This window comes from Aedes albopictus, chromosome 2 (genome assembly GCF_035046485.1).
Source record: "Aedes albopictus strain Foshan chromosome 2, AalbF5, whole genome shotgun sequence".
Classification (NCBI taxonomy): domain Eukaryota; kingdom Metazoa; phylum Arthropoda; class Insecta; order Diptera; family Culicidae; genus Aedes; species Aedes albopictus.
Window position 1 is genome coordinate 256,100,468 of NC_085137.1, and position 26,490 is coordinate 256,126,957.

The window sequence follows — 26,490 nt, forward strand, 5'->3', positions numbered from 1 at the left end:
ATTACTGTCACAATGTACTGCATGCACTGGACTTTCTTAAAAGAAGCAGCATGAAAGACAGTCAAAGAAGCGTTACCTGATAAACACCTGTTGTCTAAACCTGCCATTTGAAGTTATGGAGCCAATTCTTCCACGCAAGTTTATTTTCACCATCAGTTGCTTGTCTCGACTGGGAGACGATCTCTCTGTTTGCCACATATCCACCACTTCTCACCAATCGCTTATTCTCTCTCCCTAATGCACATGCTTAAATTATTGAACGTTTACATATACATACACCAGACGAAGGGCCCATATAGCCGAGGCGGTAAACGCACGGGTAATCAGCATGACCATGCTGAGGGTGACGGGTTCGATTCCCGGTCGGTCCAGGATCTTTTCGTAAAGGAAATTTCCTTGACTTCCTTGGGCATAGAGTATCTTCGTGCCTGCCACACGATATACACATGTAAAATGATCATTGGCAGAGGAAGCTCTCAGTTAAAAACTGTGGAAGTGCTCATAGAACACTAAGCTGAGAAGCAGGCTTTGTGCCAATGAGGACGTCACGCCAAGAAGAGGAGAGGATATACACCAGACGAACAGCCACAGCTGAGAGAGTGCCTATATCAACTCTCTCTGACCATCACTATTGTGAGCGGTTATCCAACTTCGTTGATTTCCAAAGCATTCCTCCGCCGCGGTGTTGTGCACCTACACTGCTGCCAGTCACGACGGCAGTGTCTGTTCTTTCGCGATTGACACGGCTGCCATCGCGGCTAAAATGCGCAGAGAGAGGATTTGCGCAATGCTCACTTGAGAATGGTACACAGAGAGAATGAGCGAACGCAGATGCTCCGGCGGTGTGTTTTGATTGTGCGGCGGCGAATGCAGTTTTCGGGAGAGTCATCATGTTTGAGAGCGGTTGCTGTTGTAAGGTTCGTCGAGGCATGCTTCGCTGGCGCATGAGTTTGTTGCGTTAGTTGTGATCCGACGGTGATCTCGTAAACACTCGTTTCATTCGGGAAGGTGTTTTTTTGTTGTTTTGCGCGTTTTTTTATGGTGATACTAAGCGGAAAGAAGCTCTGCTTAACGTTTGCTGTGGAATTTGTATAAATAAACAATATTCATTTCGAGAATACGAAACAATCGACAAATACGAACGAAAAACTCGAGTACGTTGTTAGGAATACGGGAGTTCACGTGAGGTGAGATAGTTTGTTTTTGGTGGTTTAGAGGTGTGTGACGATCAGGTGGATTGTGACTTTCTGATGGAATCACACCCGGTTTTAAAATGATTCAACCTGCGTGGCGCTGGAAGAAGAGAATCTGGTGACTGTTTTGTACACTGAATTGGTATCACAGCCGACGGAGGACGGTGAATTTCGGCAGTGTGGAAAACGTCAGAAAAAATTAACATATTCACACGCAAGCAGTTTTGATCCAGCGCACGGTGCGGAGCGCGCAACAGGTTTAGCAGGCCTGATTGGTTGGTTTACGCGAGGGTGCCTGTGTTTTTTTCTCGGTTGTGCTAGTAGGTAGTGGCTGCGTACGTGTGTGATGGCAAAGCGCTGACGATCAAGCGAGCCAGTGGAGAAATATATCCATGGAATCGGAGTGGAAGGAAGGTGAATAACGCGATAATATCGCCGACGTTCATTTGCGCTCGTGAGACGCGAGGTGCGCGAGCGATTTCTAATGAATTAATGATGTGGCTCTAAAGCTGTCCCATGGTGGATCAAGTTTTGTACGATTTTGACAGCTAATATTCATTAGAAAGCCGTCGAGTGGCATGTCTGGTTACCCTGGTCAATAACTCCTGGAACCTATTGTGTAGTTAAGTGCGGTTGTGTGAATTGAGGCAAGCAGAAATATAAGCAAATAATAAATATTTGTTTGGTTTGGAAGTGGTTAGGGTTTGCGCGAGCGCCACTCATTGGCGAAGAGAAGGAAGGAACGTAGAAGAAACGAAAAGGCGATCCAACCTGGCCAAGGTGCTGCAACAAGTGAATGGATGGAGTTAACTAGCCTAAGCGAAGGTTTTATGTGGCAAAGTTTTAATCACAGCGCTAGGCAAATGTAATTGTATGCTGATTGAATGGAAGTGAGCTTGAAGAGTTTGAATACTGAAAAGGAAGTGATACAAATTGTTATTCGTGCAGGTGTTTGAAGGTGTTACGTTAATTAGATTTCACATTTATCGATCGATTTCGAGGCAAACCAGTGGAAAACAAAACAGAAAGGAGCCAACGAGCCAGTTTTTGACGACTGGGAAGAAACGGACCCAGGAAAGGAAACACAAAGCTTTGGATTAATTTTCCCTGTTTCTCGGTTTCGTTATGTTATTTTGTTTTCGACAACAGCTTAAATGCTTCGATGTCTCGATGTGTGCGTTGCGAGTGGTTGGTGAGCTCTCGAGCATAAACACAGTGATTGAAAAAATGTGTTCCCATTGAATTTGACCGTCAATATTTGGAGACGACGAAAAATTTTCAATTTCGTTCAATTTCGGTTAAGTGAGGTTTAATTTTACTCTCGATCAGTTGGAGTTTTTTTGCTGTTTTTTTTTTGTTTTGGTGCTGTGAAGAAGTATCCTCCAACGACGACAAGAGAAGAGAGAGAAAAGATTCCAGCGGAATCGAAGAAAAGGAAATATTTTTGATTTTTTCGCTGAGTGGTGATCATCGATCGGTCGGCCCCCTTGGAATTGTGTGTGAAGTGGAGAAAATTCGAAACGATGGGTAGCCGCAACTTGGAGTGTCGTAAATTTTCACCAAACATCTTTAACAAGAGCAAATGTACACACTGTTTTCGCCAGCGCGAGGAGCACAGTGCGGCCGCATTGGAATGCAATCGGGTAAGTTTTTGCGCGCTTTTCAATTCACTGTCCAATCCCCATGGTTCGTTAGAGGTAGCGGAGGGACGACTGGGGCTGGGGTCCCCAGTTCTTTGCGGTTTAGGTAAATGAACCCACGCCACACACTTACTCCTCGAGACACGAACCCCGACACTCTCCTTCGACACACTCTCGAGGCCAAACAGCATCGGCCCGGGTGACACTTTGAATTATTAGTCATAACGAAGTGCGCTGCTGCTGTCGCTGTGGTGTGCGCATTCCATGCATGTTTTACTGAGGTTTCCTCCTCCTCCTTGAGCTGGGCGGCCACAGAGAATATTACTAGCTAGCTCCCTGGGGACTCTTGTCTGGGGTGTCATAAAAGTTTATGAACATATGTTGAGCTCAGGCTGATTTTCATGGCTGCTGCAGCTCTGAGACCACATTCTATAGATTATGAAATTTTGTTTTCTCTATAAATAAAAGAAATTTGTGTAAATATTATTCCTGTGGATAAAACAGCACATCTTTCAAATTTTAAAGACAAATATGATTATGCTACATCGCTTTAGTTATATTGGTTTATTATAATATCAAAGCCACAGTCTATTTATAGAGTTTAATGGATAATTCTCGCTGAGACCGGCCCACTATTTACTTTACACCTTGTCTTCAAAAACGTTTAAGGTGGCGATTTTCGGAAAGTCCTCGCTAAAAAGTAACGCAAATGCGTTTGATTACTCAAATTGGTGGACCCCCCGTTAGTTAGAGCCACAACAATTTTTGTAGACCCCTCGATTTCGGTCAAATGGTGGCTCATTTAAACCGTTCTAACTCGAAACTATTCTTAAATGTCTACTGAGATTTCTTCTGACTTTTCTTTATTGATTTCTAAAACGATTGCTTGGGGAATTTCTCCTGGGACTCCTTCCAGAATTCATTCAGGTATTCTTCCTGAGATTCATTCGAAAATTTCTTAGGGTATTTCTCCTGGATTTTTTGAGGAATTCTTTCAATGGAGGATTCTTCAGGAATTTCTTTCAAAATTTCTCCTGGGTTACCGTCAAGGATTTCTCCCTGGATTCCTTTTAAGATTGCGCCCTGGATTTCTTTTAAGATTGCTTCCGGTATTTCTTCATTGATTTTCTTGAGATTGATTTATGGGTATTTCGGATTTTTTTCCAGTGATTTCCCCGGATTTTTTTTAGAATTCCTTCATTGATCCTTCCCATGACTTCTATAGGAATTCGTACAGCATTCTATCAAGAATACCTCCAATAACTCTTCCATCTGGGATTTCTCCAGCATTCTATTAAGGATTCCTCCAGGAATTATGAATTTCTTAGGAAGCCCTTCTTGGATTCCTTCATTGATTCCTCCCAGGATCCTTGTAGGGATTATCCTCGGGATTACTTCAGGTAATTCTAACGGGATTGCTTCAGGGAAATTTTTCAGAACTTTATAAGGGATATATCCCGAGATTCCTTCATTAATTTCTCCCGGAAGCCCTGACCAGTTTCTCTCACAGATTATTGCCTTGTTTGCATCTGAGATTCTTCCGGGATTCTTCCTGGGTTTGCTCCTGGGATTCCTTAACAGAATTTCTCCATGCATTACTTCCGGGATCCTTTGTAGTATATTGCAGAAATTCCTTGCAGAACTCGTTTTACTGATTCCGCTTTCTTCGTTTATTTTTCCTAGAGTTCATTTGGAGATTTATCTCAAAATTCACTTAAAAATTTGTCTCGTGCTTTTATCAGAAATTTGTTTTGAGATATCTTGATTGATTTCTCCCGGGATAACTTCCAACATTTTTATAGCTATTCCTCCAGAGATTGAGTTAGGGATTTCTATAGACATTTCTCAAGGATCTTTTCATGGATTTTTCTACAAACCTATCCGTGATTCCTTCGTGGATCCTTTCGGGGTTCTTCTAGGAATTTGTCCCGGTCCCCACGTTTCATCTTGTGATTCTCTCCGATAATCATGTAGGGATTCGTCCGATGTTTTCTTCTGGACTTCCTCAGGGTAGTTCAGTCAAAATTCTTCCTGGAATTCCTTGAAGTTTTATTATATGGATTTCTTCAAGAATTCTTTCCGGTACTCTGGGGTACCCTCCGGTTTCACTGAAAGTAGCCTAATGAAAATCTTTCAGGGATTCCCCCGAGGATTCCATCTGTGATTTTTCAATAAATCCTTCTATGATATCTCCAGAGTTTTTTTATTGATTCATTTATTGATTTTTTCTGGAATTCCTTTTGAAATTGCTTCAAAGAATCCTTTATGCATTCCTCCCAGTATTCCCCTTAATTGAGTTCTTTTGGGATCCCATCATCGATTCTTTCCGCATTACTATAAGGGATTCTTTCCGAGATTTTTTCAGGGGATTTTCAAGAACACCCCGGTGTTTCTTTAGGAACTTATCCCGAGATTTCTCCGTAGGATTACAGGGCACATTTATTTTATATGCTTCGAGTTGTTATCAGTGACGTTGTGTTTAATCGTGAATCCGCAGTGTTCTGCTATATTTTTCGTAGTATAGTGCCCAATGCTGGTTTAATACGAAAAATTCCAGTACGGAGGGTTCGCCTATCATCAGTCTAGCTTAGGGACAAAACGTCGATTGACAAAACGTCGAAAACCAAAATGTCGAAAGGACAAAACGTTGAAAACAACCAACATATGCAAATAGTGAGTTCTTTATTCTTTTTAAAAGAAACCCATTCTTTCACTTTTCGACGTGTTGTCTTTCGACGTTTTGCCGCCCATTTCATTTGTCTTATATTAGACTGACTTGTTAGACTGTTAGGATAACCTTTCGTAACACGTTAGGCTTATGTAAATCTGAAATTATACGAAGAATTAGTTTTAGTTAAAATGCACAAATAAAATGAAAAAAAAAAACAAAAATAGTCTGAAATAATGAAATTTGAGAAGGAAACTCCTAAGGATTTTCAGGAGAAATGAACAAAATATATTCAGCAGAATCACATAAAATTTCCAGCAGGGAATTCTCAAAAGAATTCCAGTGAGAATTTCCAAGGGAACTCCTAAAAGGATTCCCAAGGGATGTCTAGGAGGAATCAAAGAAAAATATCCAGGAGGAAACTCTGAAGGAATTTCAGGAGGATACCCCGCAGGGATTCTAGGAGGAAACTCCGAAGAAATCATGAGGAAATCCCAACGAAATTCCAGGAGTAATCCCCGACGAAACATCAGGAATAATCCCCGAATGAATTTTAGGAGGAATCCTCGAGGAAGTCTAGAAAGAATCCCCGAAGAAATTACAACAGAAATCCAGGAAATCCAGAGGGCACCACCAAATTAAATCCGAGAGAAATCTCCGAAGGAATTACAAGCGGAATTCTCAAAGGTGTTTCAAGAGGAAACCCCGAAGGAATTCTAAGAGGAATCTAAAAATTTAGAAGAAATCTCCAAAGAAATTTAAGAAGGAATCCTCGAAGAAACTCTAGGAAGAATCCTCGAATACCAGGAGGAATTTACGAAGGAATTTAAGGAGAAATCACCGAAGAAATTCAAAAATGAAATTTCGAAGGAATTCCAGAAGGAATCGTGGAGTAAGTACATGGGGAATTTCTGAAAGAATTCATTAAGAATCTCCGAAAGAACTCTAAGAGGAATCACCAAAGAAATTCCAGAAGGAAATCCCGAAGGAATTCCAAAAGGAAACTCTGAAGGAATTTCAGCATGAAACTTAAAAAATTCCAGCAGAAATCCCCAAAAGAATTCCAGGGGGAATTTCCAAGCCAATTCAAGAAAGAATCCCTAAAGGATTTCTAGGTGGAATCAACGAAAAATATCCAGAAGAAATCTCCGAAGGAGTTCCAGGAAAAACAATCTGAGGGAATTCTAGGAGGAATCACCGAAGGAGTTCCAAGAGTAGTCCCCGAAAGAATTCTAGAAGCAATTCCCCAAGGAATTCTAGGAGGAATCCCCAGAGGATTTCCATGAAGAATTCCCGGAGGAATTCCATAAGGGATCCCAGAAGGAATTCCAGGAGAAATCCTTGAAGGAAGTTCAAGAGGAATCTGAAGGAAGTCCAGGAGAAATCCCTGAAGGAAGTTCAAGAGTAATCTGAAGGAAGTTCCAGAATCGACGGAATTCCTGGAAAATTTCATGAAGAAATTTCAAGAGAAAACCCTGAGAAAATTACAGGAGAAATCCCTGCATGAATCCCAGGAAGAACCCATGAAGAAATTTTGTGAGGAATCTCCAAAGGATTTCCAAGCGGAATACTCGAAGGATTTCAAGAGGAATCCCCAAAGGAAGTATAGGAGAAATCTCAGAATAAATTCCAGGAGGAATTCCCGAATGAATTCAAGAGAAAAACCCGCTCGAATACCAGGGGGAATCCCCCAACAATTTATCCAGCTTTTTACGCTAGCCTGCCATAAATTTTGAATCACCCCTTCTTGACAATTCTTGCCGACGCTTTTGATTTTTATGGTTTTGATCAAAGCAATCTTCGTGGCGTTGAAAATTTTACAGATTTGCAGGAATGTCAACAATGTCGATTCTTGATTTTGTGAAATTCTTAATTCTTTTCCCTATCCAATTTATCATTGAATTTTTACCATTTTAGGTTGAAGACAAAGAAGCTATTTGTTGGGTGAAATGGCTCCTATCAACGATATGTCATAAAGGATCACCGGATTATTGCGTGTGGGAAGTAACGAGTCTTCTCCGTGCAAATCAAACCCCGACACATGATTTCAAAAGGAATTCTAGTCAGTTTTGTGTGTACCAAAGATATTATAACTTTTTGTGCTTAAAACCCTGTCCAGGTCAAGGTCCAGGTACTCAACCAAGAAATACCACTTATCCATGTCGTCCATCTCCAGTAATTTTTACATTATCTATGCACCTTTATGCACTGATACTACCGTGGGATTCTTCACAAGCCCGTCCCCTCAGACAAACTCCAAACCAAGTGAAAGTTTAATGAAAGCTACTACATATGATAATGAAATCAGATATAACTAGGAGTAGACAAATTTTCGATCTTATATTTTCCATGCCCTGTAAGCCACACAAAAGCAAAAAGGATATTGGGAGGAAATCACCGAACAAAGTGTGAAGACTGTGAATCTCTCGAACTGGATGGATGGGACTAGTTTTGCTAAGCCGAAATATCCAAGAAATATCCCAAAAAAGCCAAAAAAAGACGAAAAGTTTTACGATTTTTTTTTCATTTTTGTCGGCTTTTTTTATATTGCAACTTGGGAAAACTAGTGTCGCGCCACTAGCTCTGATTTTTTTTTGGAAAAAAAGAGATAAAATACTGCTGAATTTCGAAGCGAGTTTTGATAAAAGTTTCTGGCGGAATTTAGAACACTACACCGGGAATTGGTAAGATATTCTATGCGATCCAATTTGAATTGATCAACAGCTCTGAGTTCATTGTCCGCATCACATTATGATAAAAACATCGGCTAGCTCGGGCCATAAAGCGAATTCTTGTTATAATTTGGCATCCCATTGGTCGTGTACATATCTAAAATCAAAAAGACCAAATTTAGATCACAAAATAATAACGATAAATGGATGGAAACTGAAGAAAATAATTGCTAGCGACATGGTAAACGCAGTGAAAATTTCTGACAGTTCAATCAACAATTTGAAGTCACCGCCTCCATAGATTCAGCCATAAAATCGGTCGGCAAGAAATGTCAAAACTGAATAACCCCTCGTTGTTTTATGGCCAGCGTAAAAAGCTGGATAGGAGAAATCATTGAAGCAATTTCAGAAGGAAACCCCGAAGGAATTCCAGGAGGACTCCAGAAGAAATTCCAAGCGTAATCCCTGAAAGAATTCCAGAAGAAATTCCAGAAGGAATCCTAGGAGGAATTCCCAGAGGATTTTCTTGGGAAATTCTCGGAGGATTTCCATGAGGGATCCCCCCAGAAATTCCAGGAGGAAATTTCCGAAGAAATTCGGAGGAATTTCCGAAGCATTCGGAGGAATTTCCGAAGGAATTCCAGGAGAAATCTCCGAAGGAGTTCTAAGTGGAATCAGCAAAGAAGTTCCAGGAGGAAACCGCGAAGGAATTCCAGGAGGATACAACGACGGAAAATTAAGAGGAATCCCAGAAAGAATTTAAGGAGGAATCTCCGAAGGAAGTCTAGGAGGAAACTCCGAAAGAAAATCTAGGAAAAATCTCCGGAGCAATTCTAAGAGGAATCCTCCCAGATCTTTCCGGGTAGGTAGAAGGATCTGCAGAAGGTTTTCTCTAAAGAATTCCTGGAAGAATTTCAGAAGGAAATCCTTGAGGAATTGTTGTAGAAACGCCATGAAAGATCCCTCAAGAATATTCTAGATATATGCCTGATTATAATCCTATGAAATTTATTGAAGGAACTCCTACAAGACTATCTGAAGGAACTCCTGTAGGAATTCCCTAATGAGCTTCTGGAGAAATTTCTGATGTAACTCCTGGAGGCATCCGTGAATCTTCCTGGAAAAATCTCAATCTCAATCTACAATCTGAAAGAACCCCAGGAGGGATCCCAGGAAGAGCTTCTGGAAGAATTCCTAAAGGAAATTCTCGAGGAATCCCCTAAGAATATCCTGAAGGAATCTTGGAAGCTACTCTAATCTAGGAAACCCTGAATAAACTTCTGGAATAATCCCTGAATTCTCCTGGAGGTATCCTTGGGTCTTCCTATAAGATTCTCTGAAGGAACTTCTGTAGAGATTTCTGAAGGAACTTCTGTATGAATCTTTGAAGAAATTCAGGAGGAATCTCTGAAGAAACATCTGCAAAATGTCCTGGATTAATTTCTGTAAGAACTCCTGAAGGAATTGCTTAAAGAGCTTCAGAAGGAATCCCTGCAGGTACTCCTAGACTATTTTCTAAAGACCTCCTGCAGAAATTCCTGAAAAAACTTCTGCGTTATCTTCTTGAGCAATCCCTAAAGAACGTCAGGAGATATCCCTTGTTGGAATTCTAAAGGAATTTATGAAGGATCTCCTAAAAACATCTCTGAGGAAACTCCTGGACTAGTTCCTAAAGAAACTCCGGTAGGAATTCCTGAAGAAATCCACGAAGGATTTCTCAGACTGATCTCTGAAGGACCTCCTATGAGAATCCCTGAAGGATCTTCTGGATGAATATCTGATGTATCTCTAGGAGGCATCCCTGAATTCTCCTGAAAGAATTTCTGAAAGAATTCTTGGAGTTTTCCCTGAAGGTACTCCTGCCGAGATCTGCATGAGAGATCTCCTTGAAAAAAATAATAATGAAACTCCTGGAGTCATCCCTGAAGAATTTTCTGGAGGAATCCCAGGTGGATTTCTTGGAAGCATCATTGAATCCTTTAGGAAGAATCTGGCGAGATGTGAATGATGAATAGTTAATAAATACTAATGAAAAAAAAACAGTTCTAAGAGTTGAGAAATTAATTATTGTAGTCAAACTCTTATGACAGTGATCGTGAGTTTTTTGTTATCTCAACTTTATGTAAGCTTAATTTTGTTTGTGCACTGATCTTCGGCGTGAAAAATGAAAATCGGCGGCGTGACAAACAGGACAAACAGGGCGGCGTGGCGCGGCGGCGCACAGGTCTAGTAATCACCATTGACAATGTCAGCATTCACAAGCTTATATCTATCATATGTGCCTAATTGTGACCAGTTTTAATTAAATAGATCACAAGATCCAATCACTAGCTAGATGTTTTTTGAGAATTTTGCAAAATATCAAGGAGATTGTCTCATAAACTTGTCAATATCTTGATTTTATTAATCTATCGCAAAAACTATGATCAGATAATCGAGGGATATTATATTCAGCTTTTTATTCATACTGAAACAATCAAAATTCGACTTAATCGCACTATATTTCAATATTCCGGGTAAATTCCATATTTTTAATCTTAGAAAATTGGAGCCACATGCCTCATAAGGAAACCAATACCTCACACCAGTTATTATTTTAGGTATTTTATCTCTTATGCGGGGCTTCTTAATACCTCATTCTGGTTGTAGGTTTTCCATACTTCCATTATTCTGCTATTTTACCTGCTCAGTGAAAGTTTTGGTTGTTCATTAATGTTCATGACTATCGTTTTGTTTTGAAAAATATTGCAATTTATGTAGCATGAACAGTAGCGTGGAACACAAAGACTCCTGTACACTTTTTGAGTTCCATTTTGGTCCCATATCAACTGTGCAAAATTTCAGATCGATCGGAGAAACTATATTTTAGCGCCAGCCATTATCACTGTTTCAAAGAAAAATCGCCACAGATTGGCCCTTAATCCCTAATAATAAATCGATGAAAGATTTCTGTTGGAAATTTTACGAGGAACCAACCCTTCGAAGAACGCAAAGCGATCTGAGGCATGTGAAAAAAGTTATCGACTGAAAACCGAATAGCATGCAAACGCTGTTTAACATGTAATGAATAACAATAAATAATAAAATCTCGTTATTTTATCGATCGGGTGACGCCTAATAACTTTTTCCACAAACGTCGCGTCGATTTGCTGTCTTCAGAGGTCTGATACCTAGTGATTTTTTCTACAGAAATCATTCGTCGACTTATTTTTAGAGACCTAGGGGTAACTCCTAGCGATTTTTCTTTGCAGGAGTAAAAGTTCCCCATAGTAAATCGTATGAAAAACTAAGAATGGCGGGCGCTAAAATATAGTTTATCCGATCGATCTGAAATTTTGCACAGTTGACATGGCACCAAAGTGGAACTCAGAAAGTATACAGGAACTTGAGTTTTTCCATTTTTTATATTTTCCCATATAAACCGTGTACCAGGCATTGAACAGCTTCTCATTATCTCTCTAGAGAGCCCTTTACAAGGGCCAACGGCACGCTTTGTCAATTGAATCTTGGTCCTATGTCCCTTTAGAAAACGAAACACTTAGAAAAACCCTCAGCAGTCAAAACAGTCAAAAAGAAACTGATTCAGAATACACATCATCAAAAATTTCAAATCCAGTAAAACGAAATAGTCTCTGAGCTAATTTAAACTAATTTTTGGTAAGCAGGAAGACAACTGCGCGCGTGTTGCTGCAATCCAGGAAGTCGGCAATTCCATCTCGATCCATTAGACCTAACAACGCCATTGACAGCTTTATTTCCCCCAAACTGTCGATAAAATTTCTCGACACCGATGGACGAACAAGTGAGAACGACGAACATGATTGTTGATCCACCAAATTGGGGCCGGTGCGGCGGCGCGTTGGTAGTTGGTACTGTATCACAACACACGCGATAAATAAAAGCGAAATGGGCACTGGCTGTGACTAGATATCTACCGAGTGCCTTCTATCCCATCTTCCTCTGTCGTCGTCGTCATAGTCATCGTCATTGTATTTCACATTTCCTCGACACGTTTCGCTGCGATAATTACCGGTTGATAACTGTTATTAGACGCTTCCGTGACCTTTCGACGATCGCGTCGTCAGTCAGCCAGCTTCAGATTCAGTTTCAGAGACGTCGATCTCCTCGGCGCGCCATGGTGCGGTGGCAACAAATTACACGGTCCGACAAAAAATCACCTTTTGTTCTGCCCAGCTCTAAATTTCACCTTTTCTGATTGCTCCCGACTAGAAACTCATAAATCCGAAGTTTTGACCCTCCCCCTCCTGGGAGAGGGGAGGGGCATTGATTTGAAATTTTGAAAAATCGAAAAATTTCGAGGTTTTTCGACCGCCATTTCGGCTAAATGCACGATGTCAAAAAAGGAAAAGGTTGACCACGGAGCTTTAGGGGTTGTTCAACTATCAACAAAATTTCACGAAGATCCATCAAGCCATTCTCGAGAAACGGTGTTTTTACGAAATGATGTTTTAAAGATTTCTTATATTGCACGCAAAGAATCCAACTACTATATGGCACAATTGTTGATTTAACCATGTCGTTTAGCATCATAGTGTCTTCGAGGAAGTTTTTCACTACAATAACGTGCTTCTTTTGACCTGTTGGTAAAAATGATCAATCCCCCTAAAAGTGAGATAGAAAATTTACTTTTCTAATTTTTCAAGATACATGGTTGATGTCTTCACAAGAGTTGTAGAAAATGCTGTTCTGAATAACTTTGTCGAAGACGCCAAATTCGTAACTCCGTTAGTTTTCAAGATACGTTACGTTTTCATTACCGGCGGTCTCTTGAAAGTGTTTTTTCCTCAATAACTTTTTTCACTTTTGATTCCACAATTCTATTCTCACAGTCTCCAATAGGTCACTCATTTTGACTTTCTAAAGGAGACAATTACTTGTACATTCGCATTTGTATGAGGTAATTTGCTTACATTTGCTTATAAAGTAGTGCGGGGCAAAAGTTCGCACCTAACAGTCTCCACAAAATAACTATTGAGCGGAAAGACAATAATTTCGCTTTTCATTGCTTTACGATTCCCTATCATGTAACCTTCAAAAAATAGCACCACATTTTATCGAGATCTTTCTGTAGCTCTAGTAATAAAACTTTTAATGCAAGTACAAATGCGAAAGTACAAGTAATTGTCTCCTTTAGAAAGTCAAAATGATTGACCTATTGGAGACTGTGAGAATAGAAATGTGGAATCAAAAGTGAAAAAAGTTATTGAGGAAAAAACACTTTCAAGAGACCGCCGGTAATGAAAACGTAACGTATCTTGAAAACTAACGGAGTTAGCCAAATTTCATGGATATTCACCATCCATTGACACTCCAAGTGATTTAGATGATGCCGTTGATACTACAACGACCTTCATCATGGAAGCTTTTGAAGAAGCATGCCCTCTACGGTCTGTGAAGATCACAAGAGGAACCCCTTGGTGGAACTCTGATCTGGCGGAACTCAGGAAACAATGTAGAAAGAGTTGGAACAGACGACGTTCGGCTGGTTCGGAGGCTTTCAGGTCGGCTCGCAAGGCCTACAGGAAAGCTCTCCGGTCTGCTGAACGATCCGGCTGGAAAAACCTTTGTACAAATGTTTCCAGCTTGAGTGAAGTCAGTCGGTTAAACAAAATCCTTGCGAAATCTAAGGATTTCCGGGTGAACGAACTTCGTTTGCCAAATGGCGATCTGACTTCCTCTGATGAGGAAGTTCTGGAATGCTTATTCAGCACACACTTCCCTGAATGTGTGGATATTACATCTTCGGATGATCCTGATGTCTTTTCTTGTAGTTATGATTCTTTAGCTTCGGCTCTGAGTATTGTAACTATAGAATCGATTGAGTGGGCTCTTAATAGCTTTGCTCCTTTCAAATCTCCTGGGACAGATGGGATTTATCCTATTTTGCTTCAGAAGGGATTTGATTATTTCAAACATGTTTTGAAAAAACTACTTGTTTGCAGTTTTGCTACAGGGTATATTCCCAAATCCTGGCGGGATATTACTGTAAAGTTTATTCCAAAAGTGGGTCGTGCATCGTATGAAGAAGCAAAGAGTTTCAGACCTATCAGTTTGACCTCTTTTCTTCTGAAATGCTTAGAACGCATTGTGAATCATCACATCCGTGATGTTCATCTGGCCAACGTGCCTCTTCATGTGAACCAACATGCTTACCAATCTGGTAAGTCCACTGTGACTCTTTTACACAAGGTTGTTTACGATAGCGAGAAAGCATTCGCTCAAAAGCAATCTTGTTTGGGTGTTTTCTTAGATATCGAGGGTGCCTTTGACAACGTGCCTTTCGATGCCATATTGGAAGCCGCACGGAGTCATGGTATATCTCCAATGATTTCCAATTGGATTCACCAAATGCTCAAAAACCGATACTCTTCTCGACATTGCGTCTAGCAGGGATTAGGAAATTGAGTGTTTGTGGATGCCCCCAAGGGGGAGTCTTATCACCGCTTTTGTGGAATCTCGTAGCAGATACGCTATTGAGGCAACTCAATAATAGCGGTTTTCCTACTTATGGTTTTGCCGACGACTACCTAACATTGTTAGTTGGTATGTGCATCAGCACCCTTTTCGACCTGATGCAAAACGCCCTTCAGGTAGTTGAGGGCAGGCTTGATAATCCTCCTCGAAATCAAAAGAGTTTTGCAACATGCTCTAGAGCGGTGTTTTGTTTCTGCCTCGTCGCGAGGGAGCGAACGAACCCCAAACAGAGAGGCAACAAAAACTGAGCGAGGAAGAGCGGAACGAAAAAAGAGCCGATGATTATTTCGGGTTTTTGAGTGCGATTTTCGCCTCGAGAGTCTTTCTTTGTATGGGAGTGGAACTCGCGAGAGCTTTATGAGTGTGAGTGGACGTGAGAAACACAACAAGCAATTATGAGTGTTGGACGAACTCCTCGCTGCGCGGCAATCTCGCGCTCGGTGCTGTCGAGGATTTGCGTTGTGATTTTTGAGTTTTATTTTCACTCCTCAGAAAATCGCCAAAATCGCTTCCTCATTTTCTCGCGAGGGAGTTTCTGTCAAGCCTGGTTGAGGGTTGGTGTCGCCAATATGGCCTTTCGGTTAATCCGAGTAAAACATCTATTGTTCTTTTCACGGAAAGGCGAAACCGTAATGGCGTTCGACCTTTACGTCTCTTTGATTCTGAAATCGATGTGACTGAACAGGTAAAGTACGTTGGAGTCATTCTTGATTCCAAGCTTTCCTGGACACCTCACATTGAGGTCAGAATCAAGAAAGCTTGTATAGCCTTCGGGCAATGCCGGCGTACTTTTGGTACAACTTGGGGTCTAAAACCCAAGTATATCAAATGGATTTACACAACTGTGGTTCGGCCAATATTGGCTTATGGATGTCTTGTGTGGTGGCAAAAGGGTGAAGTGAGAACGGTCCAATCAAAATTAGGCCATCTCCAAAGGATGTGCTTAATGGCGATGTCCGGAGCGTTCTCTTCAACACCCACGGCAGCGCTCGAAGTTCTCTTTGACGTTGCCCCACTACACATTCATCTCAAAGCACTTTCTTGCACTTACCGGTTACGGGTACTCGGTCTACTAGAGGAAACTCCTGTGAAACGCACATCAACACACACCTCGTTGTTTTCACTTTTGGTGAATTGGGACAAAGTTGTTCTTGCTCCAAGTGATCTTACAATGGCTTGTAATTTTCCATATAGGACATTTTCCACGAAATTCCCTTCCCGGGAAGAGTGGACATCTGGTTATCTGGAAAGAAGTATTTCAGACGGCATCGTATGTTACACTGATGGCCCCCTTCTCGAAGGTCGAGCAGGTGCTGGTGTTTATTCTCGTGAGCTAAGGCTGTATCAGTCTTACTCACTTGGTAGACACTGCACCGTTTTTCAGGCCGAAATCTTTGCTCTTATGTGCGGAGTGCAATCAGCACTTCAGCAGCACGTAATGGGCAAAGTAATATACTTCTGTTCAGATAGCCAGGCTGCTATTAAAGCACTTGCTTCGGCCAACTCCAGGTCGAAGATAGTTATCGCTTGTCGAACTCAAATCGAGGAGCTGAATTCAGCAAACGCTGTTCACCTTCTATGGGTACCTGGTCATTCTTCCATCGCTGGAAATGAATTGGCTGATGAGTAAGCTCGCTCTGGAGCATCACATGACTTCATTGGCCCTGAGCCAGCTATTCCGATATGGAAGTGTTGGATTAAGCTTCAGATTCACACCTGGGCTGTCACTCAACACAGACAATATTGGAATAGTTTGGAGTCATGTCGTCAAACCAAATTGTATAGTGCTGAGCCATCTCTACGGGTGGCGAAGTATCTAACTAATCTGTCTAAGCAGAATTGCAGCATGCTGGTCAAAGCATTGACTGGCCACTGCCGACTCAGCTATCACATGGCGAATATTCAGCAAGCTGATTCATTTGCCTGTGATAGCTGTGAATCCGATTATGGAACTTCGTATCATTTGATATGTAACTGTCCAGTTTTCGCGCAACTGCGTTTCCAAGTATTCGGTAAACACTTATTAAGTGAAACAATAGAGTTAATAAACTATAGAGGACGAATGTCGCTGGCGTCGCTGCCAAAACATCTCTTGCTGGCGGAGATAGGACGGGCTATAAGTGTCAAAGCGAAAAAGTATGCAGTTTGACAGATAGATACCCGACATGTTTCCGAACGAGAACAAAGGGAACAGCAGCGACATTCGTCCTCTATAGTTTGTTAACTCTATTAGTGAAACTGACTTCAGACACCTGAATCTTCAGGATATTCTGTTGTTCTTAACCCGCTGTGGTAAAGAGCTATAGGCTCTCTTTCGCTTTATGCGTTATTACAGTGCCCTTCTCAGGGCGCTGTTTGAACCCATTGTGGTACGCTTGTGCGTTAGTAGGGGAGACTGAGGAGACTTGATCCCTGGGGAGACTTGTTCCCCCCATATTTTCTCGGAATCAAAAACATTTTTCTTCTAGCATTATTTTTCCAAAACTACTCCTGGACAAACGACTATGTTTTGGCTACAAGTGATTTCGATTGTACATTGCATTATTTTTTAACGGCTGATGGTTTGTTTTCAGTCCTTCAGAAATCTTTTAGGCGATTCCGAAAAATCTCAATAACTTTGTGAAAATTGAACCAAATCGTGTCAAAATTTCACAGCACATAGTTTAAATAAAATATTTTCAAACTTATTTATCCAAATAATGATGTTGTTTACATATTTTAATTAATTCGGCTTAGTATACACAACAGTGACATGGGGAGACTTGATCCCTCGAGGATTACACACACATTATACATGTGAAAAATAAAATTCTATTCGGAAGCCCCTATATACTTGGAATTCTAGTATATTAAACGATAAAATGTGTCAGATAATTATAACTTTAGTACAAACCAAGAAAAGGGGGATCAAGTCTCCCCATTTTGAAAATACGGCATATCCTTAAAAATTTAAGGAAATCTTACAATTTCAAACACTCCCTGTTCATCGAAAATACAAGAAAACTCGAAAAGAAAATGAAAAGAAAGACTCTGGAATTATTTTCCCTCTAAATAAACCATGTGCTCAAAGGGGGATCAAGTGTCACCCATTTTTGAAAAATGCATCATAAGACATGTCTCCATAAAAACACAGTTTTGAAAACATTAACAATAATTTAAATGCCTTCTGTTGTGTATTAACTTGCAATAGATGTTTACCTGCCAATTTGAACGGAAATCGGATCTAGTTTTGTGTTTTTTCTTAAAGTTTCAGGTAAATTCAGAAAAAGGGATCAAGTCTCCCCAGTCTTCCCTACCCTCTTTCAGGGTATTTTTTCTATTTCCCTACCTGTCCCTATCCCCATCCAAATCCTTTTTCCTTCCTTTTCCCTCAGGTAGATGATGAAATAGGCTGTTATTTTGGCGATGGCACAAATGTCCCAAATGGAGGATAACGTGCCTCTGGAGCCGGCCTTCTGATACCTGATACCTATCATGTAACCTTCAAAAAATAGCACTACATTTTATCGAGATCTTTCTGTAGCTCTAGTAATAAAACTTTTAATGCAAGTACAAATGCGAAAGTACAAGTAATTGTCTCCTTTAGAAAGTCAAAATGAGTGACCTATTGGAGACTGTGAGAATAGAATTGTGGAATCAAAAGTGAAAAAAGTTATTGAGGAAAAAACACTTTCAAGAGACCGCCGGTAATGAAAACGTAACGTATCTTGAAAACTAACGGAGTTACGAATTTGGCGTCTTCGACAAAGTTATTCAGAACAGCATTTTCTACAACTCTTGTGAAGACATCAACCATGTATCTTGAAAAATTAAAAAAGTAAATTTTCTATCTCACTTTTAGGGGGATTGATCATTTTTACCAACAGGTCAAAAGAAGCACGTTATTGTAGTGAAAAACTTCCTCGAAGACACTATGATGCTAAACGACATGGTTAAATCAACAATTGTGCCATATAGTAGTTGGATTCTTTGCGTGCAATATAAGAAATCTTTAAAACATCATTTCGTAAAAACACCGTTTCTCGAGAATGGCTTGATGGATCTTCGTGAAATTTTGTTGATAGTTGCACAACCCTTAAAGCTCCGTGGTCAACCTTTTCCTTTTTTGACATCGTGCATTTAGCCGAAATGGCGGTCGAAAAACCTCGAAATTTTTCGATTTTTCAAAATTTCAAATCAATGCCCCTCCCCTCTCCCAGGAGGGGGAGGGTCAAAACTTCGGATTTATGAGTTTCTAGTCGGGAGCAATCAGAAAAGGTGAAATTTAGAGCTGGGCAAAAAAATTGTCGGACCGTGTTATCATCACGTGAGTTTCTAGGTATCACATGTCGGTGTGGCGGTGGGAGCCCCAGCACTTGATGGCAGAGCGTTTCCGTTGACTTTTCGGGAGCACAAATGATGATGGGAAACGCGAAAGAGAGTGAAACGCAGCTGAACGAGCAATTTTGATCGGAAATCAGGTTAGCCATTATTTGGCTAAGCTAAAACACATGACCTTCTTGTTGATCGTCTGGAGTCTGGGATTTGCTCGAAACGAAACGGCTGGCTACCGTGTGGATCTTCTTCGTTTGATAATGACGGGTGGCTTATCGTACACTATATAGACAACACAACGTCAGGGGTTCTCAATTTTGTTTAGAGATTATCTAGTTGCTCTCACCAAGAACTCACGCTTAAAAATTCCTGAAGCATTTCGGTTTGTCTCCTTAAAAGTCAATGTCTTGTGGTGCCGTAGAGGGCTATCGGAAGAATCAACATTTTATAAATCACTACCTCAGCACTAACATTAGCAGGCCTGCCTCTGCCTCTACCCGCAATCATGTAGTTTATCATTATGCATATCCTCTCTGCCTTCTTCTTCAGAAGAGCATGAGGTAAAGAAATGACGAAGCCACACCTTGAATTTTCAAGAGCACAAATCTGAAGAACCGAATGCCGGTTTCCGCTGAAAATTTGATCGATTGTTTACTCGCTGGTGGTGTCCAAACGACACCTTCCAAAACCCAGCAACATTTGGGAACCCCCAACGCACCAGGCAATTTAGCTGATCGGCATGATACACATGGGGCATGAACTGTTCCGTTTCGAGCCATCCGCCGACCGGGGCCGTTGAAAGAGAAACTCCAAACAGGGAGTGTCAGTCCACAATCGCCGCCATCGCCGTCGTCGTCGTAGTCTTTGGAGTCGGATCGTAAATTAAAGTCTAAATTTAGCGACTAACCTATTCCCGCACTCGATCATTAGTGTTTCTCCTTGCGTTGCGCGCTCATATAGGGTGAACCGATCGGGTAAATGGTTAGGAACGAGCACGCATACATCGACGACGGCGGGGTCGCCAGCAACCTCTTGGTCCAGCCAGCCAGGTCTGCGGCCCGTGTAAGTACGATGACTCTTCCGAATCGCCTCCAAGTGCGAGAAACCATCCATCCATGCAACCCATCGCTCGCGCAACATTTTGGGAAGAAGAAAATCGCCCGAAACTACCGACTCATACTCGGCACTGAAAATAACAACTTGCAAATGTCGAAATTGATGTTCTCGACGTCGTCGTTCAAGTGGCTTTAACTCTCCGGTTCGGATTGGGCCTGGTTTTGGCTTCGGTTTGAAGTAGAAGTGGAATTTCTAGCACCTCGTATAACGCGCATAAGTGGTCCGCCGGTAATGGCCCTTGTGGCGTTCTTCGGGTTTTGCGTTCCGTGACCCAATGGGGCCAGGTTGCTCTTCATGAAAAGTCACTTGTTTTGTGTTCAGTTTGTGGTTTCAAGCGTCTCCTCTTCGCGCGTCTTCTCTCAGCATAAATCATTAGATAACTGTATTCTCCGAGGGTTTGTGGTTTTTGGACCTGTCTTGAGAGATCTTTCCAAGTGGCGTCGTCGTCGTCGTCGTCGATCGGAGTCTACACCGAGTGACCAAATAGTGTGGGATCGCAATAAAAAAACGGCTAATAAATGCTCCACATTTCGCGATCACGAAACCGTTGGCAATATGTCCTCCAACCGCAATCTTTACTCAACCTAATGGTTCATGTACAACCCAGAATCACCGGTGCGCGCACAGCCTCAAAAGTGCATTAAAATGTTTGCCATTCACCTTCGTCCATCGTCGTCGCCGTCGTCGTAGTCGTGGCATGTTTGGCGCTGAGCTCTCGTCGGGGGCCACGAATATTCGCAAGTGGCCGGCCACGATGGGACCTTCGTAGGGTAGCACCCCGCACAAGAGACAAGTGAATCGCGAGAGGCAACTAGGAACGTGCCACGCGCCGTCCGGTCAAGTTACTTGGACCCAGCGTCACTTTCTAGTAGAGGAGCACAATTAAAACTAATCGGAAGCATCGCGGTCATAATAACTTTGAAAAAAAAAATATAGGCTTCCATCAGCGCAATCGTCTAAGGCGCCGCCCACAAATTACGTAACGCTCTAAGGGGAGGGGGAGTATGGCCGAGCGTTACGGCCCATACAAAAAATTTCGGGTTCTCATACAAAAAAGCGTTACGGAGGGGGGAGGGGGAGTCGAAAAATGTCGATTTTAGCGTTACGTAATAAATGGATGTCGCCTAATATACACGGAAATACTGTAATTGGGCATACGCTAAAAAACATCATCTTGTAGTGACCGGTGTTTCTTGTTTAGAGGTAGGATTGATTGGAACGATCGAAACTGCACAAACGGAGCCGACCTCGTCCTTACGGTCATCGAGGAAGGAAAGAAATTTTATTTGGACATCCGTTGCTGCTAGGAACCGGAATAACCTCTGCATATCCGAAATTGTCACGGTATAAATGCTTTTGTTAGTGACAAGGAAGTGATTTGAAATTTCTGATGAGATTCATGCTACTTTTATTTCATAAACCGGAACATTGACGGATGGAATACTTCTAGCAAGTGAGTATTCTCAACACTGCAAATATGGCTGCCTTTCGTTTTACACGAATTTTTACGAGCACAGATCTGGAGATTCACAGAACACATTTACACGCAGTGAAAACCGAGTAGCATTATCAGCCCGAGGCGGTTGATGGTTCTTTGGAGTTATGCTCAAGAAAATGCAAGGCAAAATGCGTTGTATGGAAAAAGCGAAAACTGATGACCTTCACCTTAAAAGGTCTGGTGGTTTCAAAATGCTGAAAAACTTTTCTTTTAAGTTACCTATGGAACAGAACAAACGTCAAACGATTCCCGTTGATGTGGTTATAATTCGAACATGCTCAAGTATGAGACTCTGAGGTAACCACTTCCTCTACTGAATCTAATCCTAATAAGGAACATTGCAAAATTTGCTTCTTCTATCCAAAGATGTTTCTATTGATTTCTCCAGGACTTTTTTTGTGTAATTTATGCTGTAGATTTTCTGATGGGATTGCTTCAGGAATTGTTGCCGGAATTTCTGTAAAATTTCCTTAAGGAATATCCTCAGGGTTCTCCACATCTTTCAATCCAGAAGCCTTCAGGAAGTTGCGGTTCATCCAGGAATTCCTTGGGGACTTCCTCCATGAGTTCTTTTAGGAATTTGTATAAGATCCTTTCAGACATTTCCCTAAGACTTTTTCCAGGCATTCCAACTGTAGTATCTCCAGAAGATCGATGTTTTGGGTGGCTTTCTCAGTCTTTAAGTCGAGAACGAATTGTTTTTTACTCTCCCAACGTTTCGGCCGAAGGGTTTCGGCCTTTCTCAAGGGTCAAAACCCTTCGGCCGAAACGGCGGGAGTGTAGAAAATAATTCCTTCTCGACTTAAAGACTGAGAAAGTCACCCAAAGCTTCGATCAAACATCCAGTCGAAACCCTCATGAAATATCTCCAGAAGTTTTTCTTGTAATTCTTTCAGGAACTGAGAATGAGTACCGTGCAATGATTCTACTTCAAGGGGTTATATATGTTGAGGTGGGGTCTCCAGTTAGCCTAGTGATTAAGGCTTTGGATCGTCAATCCGGAGACAGCGGGTTCGATTCCCGTTCTAGTCGGGAAAATTGTACTTGCCTCACAATATACAAATTCATGTAATGGTAGGCAAAGAGAGCCCTTCAATTAATAACTGTGGAAGTGCTCAAAGAACACTAAGTTGAAGCGAGGCAGGCCAAGTTCCAGTTGGGACGTAGAGCCATAAAGAAGACGAAGAAGATATGTTGAGGTACGTGAAAATAAGGAAAAGTTTGAACTTTTGGAAAAGTATGTAACCATATCTTTTTTAAATTCTCGCTTAACTTCATACATAAAAACTGGACTCGAGAAACATGAGACACTCAAAATAATGTATAACTTTTGATTGCGTTCACAAAAATATATTTTTTAACCAGGAATAGCATGTTATGTGTAGTTAATTCCCTAAAAGTTTCATCAAAATCGGTTCAGTATTGGCGCAAATATTGTCGATACAATAAAATGTGATTTTGGAAATTTTGGGCTTCCATTTAAAAATTGTTTAGGTTATAACTTGGTTGTTAGCTCATCAAAACGTCTGAAAATTTGACAGTAAGTTCTACAAGTTAGTCATAATAAGAGGTGGAAATTTCATTATAATCGGGTCAGTACTTTTTTTTAACAATTAAAACAAAAAAAAGGGGTTTTTAAAATTTTGGGCACTTTTTAACATTTCAAAATCAGTGTGCATTATTTTGATTGTAGTATTGGCAACACTGTCCCGATTTTTTTTTGAAACTTTGACAGTGTAAAATCTGTTCTCAGTGAAAATTTCAGCCATTTTAATTGAACATTTTAAAAGTTAGAGCAGTTTGAATGTCACTATACCAAAAACCACATCTGCTTATTGTGACATAGTGCTACATATATGGCTATAACTTTTTAAAGGTCAAATCAAATTGAATGAAATTTTGATACAATACTTCGGTTCAATATTTTTGGCTCTACGGTTTTAGGTAAAAAATATGATATTTTTTTAAGTGTTTGTTTAGCCCAAGATTCTCAACTGGTAAGTCTCTTGTATCGACGATATCTCCACCAACACTTAACCGATTTTGATGAAATATATGGTATTAGCTACACATAATGTACTATTCCTGGTAAAAACAAACCGCTATTTTTGTGCACGCAATCAAAAGTTATACATTATTCTATGTGTCTCATTTTTTTCGAGTCCAGTCTTTAGTACAATTGGTCGGCATTCGGTCAGAGTGGACTATGCAACTTTTTGGATAGGTAAAGATATGCGAAGGAATTCGACAACTCTGGACTTTTCGTCATTTTTTTTTTTGATGCAGATGTTTCGTTACATAAAGGAAGTATAGTATTTCGAACAAAAATGTACTACATTTGACTTCCCAAGTTCTAGCAGGACATTTTCCCGAAATCGTTGAAAAACAGATGGTCCGGTCTGACTTAGCACCGACCAATTGTTAATGTGTAAAACCAGCTTGAGAACATGAAAAATAGTACGAATTACTAAAGTTATAACATTTTCTGTGAAACGTGTTTTCTTTTAAGAGGTTTGCCGTGACTATGATTACAGTCCAACTGTTCAACTAAAAGCACAAACCCAAAAAAAACCGTTACTAAAGGACCTTGAGGTGTCCTTGAATGATCGGAGTATTAAAAAAAAGTTTGTAGTTTCCAACCGGGGACGTTTCATGTAAAAAAATGTATGGAAAAAATCATAACACTGATATGAATTATTTTTTGGAAAATGTTGATCGTTCAAGGACACGACACATGAATAGCGAACACTCAAAAAAAAAATTGGTTGAATTCGGTTGAGAACTGAGAGTCACCGCATCGACGTTTTTGGAAAAACGTAATTCCGAGATAATCTCGTTTAAAGTTTCAAGTTTGCACTAGGCGCCCGTAAGGGAGTGAGTCGCAAAATGATATAATGCTCGCTGAGAGCAGCCCACTATTTACACCTTGTCTTCAAAAATGTTTTCTGAAAGTTTACGCTAAAATAGTAAGGAAAATGCATTTGGTTACTCAAATTGATGGACCCCCGTTAGTTAGAGCAACAACATTTTTTGCAGACCCTTTGATTTTCGTCAAATGGTGGCTAATTTAAAAGACAATTACACCGTCTTCGGCCCGGGGCCGCACAGATTGAACATTACTAACATTAGACAACGGACAACACATATAACACCCAGTGGCCCAGTGGACAATTTTCCGTTTGACGAAAAGTTTCTCCGACTGGAGCGGGAATCGAACCCACAATCCGAGGCTTACGAGACACCTAAACGACTGACGTCGCTAACCGCTCAGCCACGAAGCCCACAATCCGTTATACCTCAAAAGTTTCTCCAAAGACCACCTCAAAACGAATTGATGATGAAAAGAGGAAAGATAGAGCTACTACATAAGTGACCCGATTTTGTCAGCACCTTTTCGGAACACATTTTTTGCTCTCTCCGAAAACTTAAACAATTTTTCAAACTTCTTATCTCTCTATGTTCTGCTTATTAGCTATAGTTTGATGAAAAACATGAATGAATTGGTTACAATTTGATTGTAAGATAACGAGAGCAAAAAGTTTGTCGCAAAATGGGACTGACAAAATCGGATCGTTCCTGTATTTACAATTATAAAAAGTTGGGTCGGCCATACTGGGTTCGAAATCTCTCAAAAAATGACCACGCAGTTTATGTACAGCCCCAACGTGGATGGATATTGATAGTGTACATCTTTATGCTTTCATTCATTTTTTTCCTGTTGGGGACATAGTACCACTGCGACCATTAATTTGATCTATTGTGGTGTTTGTTTATTATTTATTCATTCATTTAGTCATTGGAAAAGATACACACTTAAAAATTCAAAAATTTGCCCGAGACGGAGTAATTAAAGATCGTTAACATTTTCAAGACTAATTCACGACTTGGACACTATTTTACATGATTTTACATACACTGCGGTGCATAATTGATCGGACAAACGCCAAAGTTGGGGTTGATGGATTGAGCTCAATTTTTAACACGGAACTACTAATATGCTGAATTTTACGTATACAAAGTACAAAATGCTTTCGTTCACTAATTTGGGCGTGGCAAGACGTTCAAAATGTGCAGAAGTGATCGGACAGCGGCACCCCTTTGATTTACACGCGTGCCGCTGTCCGATCACTTTTGCACATTTTGAACGCCTTGCCATGCCAAAATTTGTGAACGAAAACATTTTGTACTTTGTATACGTAAAATTCGGCATATTGGTAGTTCCGTGTCAAAAATTGAGCTTAATCCATCAACCCCAACTTTGGCGTTTGTCCGATCAATTATGCACCACAGAATATGTAAAATCATCATTTACCGATTATTCGTTTCACTCGCGCCAGTACCCATCGCGTATCATTTCTTTTCGCTAGTCATCATTCGACCATTCAAGTAATTTAGTGCTATCCTAGGGGACAGCAACCTTCTTATTTTCACTAGGGAATCGCGCCACTTGGGCGGTGGCTTCTATATTCGTCTGTTTTCCACTATTACTCAGTCACTTTTGAACCAATTGACACAACTTTTGGAATGTGGTGAGATAGGTATAGTATCTACCCGTGTACAACATTTCAAGTCAATTGGTTCAAAATTGACTGAGTTATTGTGGAAAACAGACGAATATAGAAGCCACCGCCCAAGTGGCGCGATACCCTATATGGATTTTGGCGGATTCAGCCACACTCTGTATGTGGAGCAGAAGAAAACTAATGCACGCATTGAATCATCCAGATCACAACATGTTCAATTAAATGAAACTTGAAAAAAAAATGACGGATAACGCGAGAAAAATCGAGGCGAAAATTTTTTGCGTCCGAACCTGTGCAGCGTCATTGAATACAATTAAACAAAACTATGGAACGGCGACATCTCGTCATCAGCTCCGTGTCGTGTCATCAAT

The 26,490-nt window shown here is 40.8% G+C and overlaps 1 protein-coding gene across 4 annotated transcripts in view; it reads left to right on the top strand.

The window, feature by feature from the left end:
- The first annotated feature begins 949 nt into the window (after positions 1 to 949).
- Positions 950 to 26,490, top strand: part of LOC115266350 (protein outspread) — a 709,621-nt gene continuing 684,080 nt past the window's right edge. For all 4 annotated transcript variants that reach the window (XM_029872484.2, XM_029872485.2, XM_029872487.2 and 1 more), the window contains exon 1: positions 950 to 2,836. In XM_029872484.2, the coding sequence (XP_029728344.2) occupies positions 2,717 to 2,836 (120 nt within the window). In that variant the 5' untranslated portion in view covers positions 950 to 2,716. The remainder of the gene's footprint in view (positions 2,837 to 26,490) is intronic.